The sequence below is a fragment of the Temnothorax curvispinosus genome, unplaced genomic scaffold (genome assembly GCF_003070985.1).
Source record: "Temnothorax curvispinosus isolate PA1 unplaced genomic scaffold, ASM307098v1 QBEX01003132.1, whole genome shotgun sequence".
Classification (NCBI taxonomy): Eukaryota; Metazoa; Arthropoda; class Insecta; order Hymenoptera; family Formicidae; genus Temnothorax; species Temnothorax curvispinosus.
This window is the reverse complement of record NW_020212912.1, coordinates 1-5362: the sequence shown is the minus strand read 5'-3', so window position 1 is coordinate 5362 and position 5362 is coordinate 1. Positions and strand designations below refer to the sequence as shown.

The following is a 5362-nucleotide window of genomic DNA, read 5'->3' as shown; positions in this document are numbered from 1 at the left end:
AAAAAAAAAAAAAAAAAAAAAAAAAAAAAAAAAAAAAAAAAAAATTAAAGATTAGTCGGGGAAACACGATTATCACGAAGTTGTCTTTGATTAAAGATAATTATACATATAGTAAGCTACGAATTTAAATGTATACCCTGTCGGCACTAATTCCCACAGCCATGTTTCGGGGAAGTAAGATCTGAGAGCAGGTTGATCGGGTACTTGATCCATATATCCCTGTTCGGGCCCCACATTTAATAATGGATACGCCATAGGTAGTGTCTTCGCCATTTTAAACATTCCTATCGAGATAATACGATAGTATGATAATTAATTAAGTTAGCTTAAGAAAAAAACATTATCTATGGACAATTAAGCCATTTTTCCTAAAAACGCACCAGCATCCGTTTCCAGCTCCGCGGACGCTGAGAGGAAAGGAATCGGGGCCATGCTTTTCAGGCTCACGTTCATACTCCTGCCTCTACCTCTGCGAAGCTGATGGCAAGGCCGCGTTTCGAGTATCAGATCACTCATCACGACGGCTCCGAAGTCCTGAAATACGGGGAAAGATCCAATGGACATATAATTGTCTTTCTTACAATCTTAGAATTTATTTACATTTCCAGAAAGTTCTCACATCGAACGCTTGTATGGCGTCCACGTAATTCACAAGCGCGCCGTTGTACACCGTTCTTCTTCTCCTTTTGCGTGCCCATGCGGGTGACTCTTCAAAAGCGGGAAGTGGCAAATGATCGAATTCCGTGTTGGTTGTTTCTTCGTGCGTTGCAACTGTGAAGGATTTATATCACGTGAATTGTGTTTCACGTTAACCGGATATCGTAATAACTTTACATTAATCCAAGTGGGATATTAGACAATCACATAAATATCCAGACACTTATTTCGTAAAAATGAGAGATCTGAATGAAAAACAGAAAAATAGAAAATCAGTTGCGAGTATCATATTTGAATAATAAGTTTATCAAGTTTATCATTATAGCAATTTGGAATAATATGCATTAAAAGATCTAATAAAAAATGAGGAACTATAGGGATTAATGTACTGTTATATTCGACTATCTGTATTGTGTCTTATCATTTTGTATACCTTTGCAATGAGTCCACGTCCAAATAGGACGTGGCTCTGGCTCGATATGGAATCTCTTCAGCTGCGTGAAAGTCTGATCAGCGTCGATCAGGTTTGCTTTGGCTCCTGCTAAGAAACGAGTCGACTTGTCGACTGCCGAGATACCGCAGAGAGACCAGGGGGCGGCTTCCACGTGGTACTGAGTGGCTGTTCCCGGGGTCTGAGCGTCGGTATGCCAGGCGGTCTTCACTTTATTCTCGAAGCAGTGTCCGACTTTGATGGAATACGTGGTAGCGACAACCTCGCCGTCCGAACGAACGTAATATAGTAACAATTCAGAGACAGGTGCCATTGACGGGGTGATCTTGACGCTGAGGGGGAATCTGGAGAAACGAGAAGTGTCGATGTGAGAAACCTTGAAATCTACGATCCTCTAATTTTTTTCTAAATAAACAAAAGGTAATTCAGAGCGCGTCCAAAGGTTTCCGAAAATATATTTGCGGGATATTCATGAGATCGGCAAATAAAATATTATTTAATTGAAGTATTACCTATGAGCGATGGTACCCTGATCCGTCTTATTTCCTGGTGATTCGACGGCACCTAACAAATTCCGGAATTCCGAATAATTCAAGACCGTATCTCTGGTCGGCCGGTGTTTCACGTGACCATATATTAACAAGTCCCCCTTGGAATTGATCGAGTAATGAAAGGAAATGGACTCGTTGGTTTTACTTTTCGCCGGCACCGTGTACATGACGTTGAACGAGTACTTTTCACCGCAAACGATCGGTTGATAACCTCGGGCTACCGCCAAATAGCTATCTGATGGTGAGTACCAAGGATTCACTTCGATATGCGCCGACGGTTGATCCATGAAGACCTAATTACGATTTACAATAAATTATAAATGCACGAACGACCTTATGCTTATACAAAATGTTTTAAATAAACAATGTACTCGAAGATTGTGTCTCAATCTTTTTTTTTAAATAAATCGTCTTCAGATTAATCAAATAAATCATTAAAAAATAATCTAATAAAAACAAGACATTTTTTATATGTTTGGAAAGTATGTAACTCTTTTTTTCAAAATATATAACAGCTGCTCGACGTACTCGCCAACGCGTATCCGGCGAATAGTATTTCGTGGGATAGTCGACACCGGTCGCGACGAAACTCAGCAGGACGATGTTCCTATGCGGTGGTGGTACGACGAAGTCGACAAAACCGTCGGACGAAGATGTGAAGTTGCGGCATTCAACCACCACGCGAAGCCATTCATCCTTACCACGTACTCGCACGCAGAGTTGAATCTTCTCGTGCGGTGCCGGGGTGTCGTCGTGCCGCGAGACACGTAACTGTAAAAGAGATTTATTTCGCATTCCATAAAGATAGAGATCTGCAAATCAAGGATTTTTTTATGTCAAATCAAATTTTGTCTTTTTTTCGAATTTGAATCGACAAAATTTTATTCGAATTAAAGCGAATAGAATCGTTGAAATATCAATTTTAATTAACAATATAATTATTATTAGATTAAATTTTAACACGTAGATAATAAGAGAATATTTTGATGTGGAAAAATAATATTGATTATATAATATAAATTCTTTTTAAGGCAAAAAAGATTCAAATATTTAATATAAAACTAATAAAATATTATTTAATGCATGTCGTAGTAATGGAAACAATTAGCCAAAAAATATATAAATTATTAAAATACTCTAATGTAGTATCCAATAACATTGTCCAATTACGTACACAGAAATTCAAATATAATAATATATAATTTACTTTATTATCAATACTCATAGCTTACTATTTTTTATGTATATTCAAACTTTTACTTACAATTAGAATTAGATAATCAAAAATTAGAAATAAACTTTTTTACTGCTATTTACAATTAACGCTTATAGTAAGAGATTTTAATACTTAATGCACTCACTGAATGCATTTATTAACATGACCGTACTGTTTTGCTTATTAACAGGAAATATAATTTTTATAAGATTGACAGTATATGATTCGTATAATTCGAACCATCTAGATTCGAAATTTTTGAATAGTTCAGATTCGAATTATAGAAATTCGAAGAATTCGAATCAAATCGAATCGAGTGAGATTCGTATTCGAATAGTTCGCACATTTCTACATAAAGAGCATACTTTTATTCAAATTCATGAAGCAAAGATCCCGATCAAAGCTTATAAGTCTTAGAAGAAGTTAAAATGATTATCGATTATTTGCGATCTTTACTTACCTTTCCGTGATATGGCAAACCTAGTTTAAAATATTTCGGCGTGTACGGCAGGAATTCCAGTTTTAGGGCCTGATGCACGACTACGGTTCGACTAATCGTCGTCTCTACTATGCCGGTACCGGTCTCGGTGAAATTAGCTATGAGGACAATATTGTTCGGTGCCACTTTCCATTGAGCAAGCCCAAGCACCGCGCCCGATAGAACAAATTCGGTGCAACCATCTGGCGAATCCAGCTGCAATAATCGGCTAGTTTTAAATCCGCGCGAGATATGTCGAATTTACATATCACATTACGTACGTTTATAAAATATTTGAGTTAGATTTTTATAAATCAAATATGATTGGAAAATCATTTAAGTAGCAATTTTGTAACTTATAAAATAAACATTAATTTGTCGACCGACCGAAGGGGTTACTGACCTCCGTTTCATAATGTATTTCCGGGAGATTAGGCTTCCGTCTCCATGTCGGTATTTGAGGCGTCGATTTCAAGAGTAATTTACCCTTGACCGGTTTGCCATAACTGTATCTGTAAATAAAATGGATGTAAGATAATTTCGCGCAGTAAATGCTTCGATTCACCGATTAATTATCAAAACGAGCATTTACTTAGCACATATGTTCCACGTAACGTTCTCCGCATCCGCGAGAATGTATCCCGGTGAAGTTATGGTCACTTGGAATCTGGGAAGGACATATTTCTTTACTTCGAACACGGTTGTATGGACCAATTGCGGTTGCGATCTCCTCTTTTCCACTTTAATTTTCCAGGCACCCTATAGCACAAATAAGAATTCTTAGCATTGTCGTTATCACGTTCTTCGTTACATGCTCTCGTTTAGGATCACGATCGTATTACCGGACTTGGTTCCGGAGATAGAGCGAATTTTAGTTGTGCCATTCCATTTTCGGTACTGACGTTAGCCCACTGTGCCACTCGTACCTCGGATGGATTCTCAATCCATACTTTTGGTATCTAGAAAGAGAGGCAAGCTCGGCATTATTAAATAAAAGTTCTTTTCTTTCTAGTTGAGTCTATAAATTAGAACTCTATACGAATAAATCGTTTCTCCTTAGAGAATATATCTGTACCATAAAAGTAAAAAATCATATCTCTATTATTAGGAATTTAGAGAAAACAGGATTTAAAGTTCATTTATTATTTTTATTTATTATAGTTATATTTATTATTTCTATGAAAATTGTCAATACGATTTTTTCTAAACATTGTACCTTAAGAACTGGTAATAGTGGACATAAGACTCTTTACTATAATATAATTTTAATTCCTGGTGTATTGGAAAAAGTATTAACTCTAATTTTGATAAAACCTGGAGATACGATTCTTTACCTCTCTCTATAAGGTACAAATATATATTATATTATTACTGTTGAAATATATTATTACTACTGCTCAGTTATTATTGCATTAATATTTATTTTATATTAACGGATAGCGAGCGACGAACCGTTTTCTTCCATGGCTTCAGGTCGTGCTTGAGTATGAGGATTCTAATGTTCACATCTTGCCCGGGTTTATAGACCGGCTTATCTGTCTCGACAAATGTGATTAGGGAATCGTGCTCGATATAAACTTCCTTCTCCGTTTCCACGATGTAGTCGAGATATTTGTCAAACTTTATTTTCAGTCGCAAACGTCCGTTGAAATATTTCGTGAAGGGCACTGCCAGTTCTAGACATGTTTCTATTCCTACGAATGAGCAAACAAATTAACAAAACCAATATTTGAATTTACTTACTTCTACTTTCTAAGCGCAAACGTTCGAGTAATGAAAAAAAGAAGAATAAAATATTTAATGATAAGCAGGGTGTATAAAATTTATATATTCAAATTACAAATTACAAACAAAATGGTTTACGTTTCGGCCATACTTGGCCTTCCTCAGAACCGCAATTTCATAAATACGTCGAATACAAATAAAGAACTCGGATACGATCCGGCGCTACGATTTATTGTCGAATGTTAGTCAAATTTAACGCTAAATCGGTCGTCCATTACGTTGCA

The 5362-nt window shown here is 36.4% G+C and overlaps 1 protein-coding gene across 1 annotated transcript in view; it reads right to left on the bottom strand.

Annotated features, from left to right (window-relative positions):
• Nucleotides 1-5060, bottom strand: part of LOC112452251 (pregnancy zone protein-like) — a gene marked incomplete at its 5' end in the record, with an annotated part of 5613 nt that extends 553 nt beyond the window's left edge. Inside the window, 11 exons of the mRNA XM_025012369.1 lie at nucleotides 137-284; nucleotides 381-534; nucleotides 620-771; nucleotides 1091-1452; nucleotides 1621-1952; nucleotides 2188-2430; nucleotides 3336-3569; nucleotides 3757-3865; nucleotides 3946-4112; nucleotides 4196-4312; nucleotides 4806-5060. Of these exons, the coding sequence (XP_024868137.1) occupies nucleotides 137-284; nucleotides 381-534; nucleotides 620-771; nucleotides 1091-1452; nucleotides 1621-1952; nucleotides 2188-2430; nucleotides 3336-3569; nucleotides 3757-3865; nucleotides 3946-4112; nucleotides 4196-4312; nucleotides 4806-5060 (2273 nt within the window). The remainder of the gene's footprint in view (nucleotides 1-136; nucleotides 285-380; nucleotides 535-619; nucleotides 772-1090; nucleotides 1453-1620; nucleotides 1953-2187; nucleotides 2431-3335; nucleotides 3570-3756; nucleotides 3866-3945; nucleotides 4113-4195; nucleotides 4313-4805) is intronic.
• Nucleotides 5061-5362: the final 302 nt, after the last annotated feature.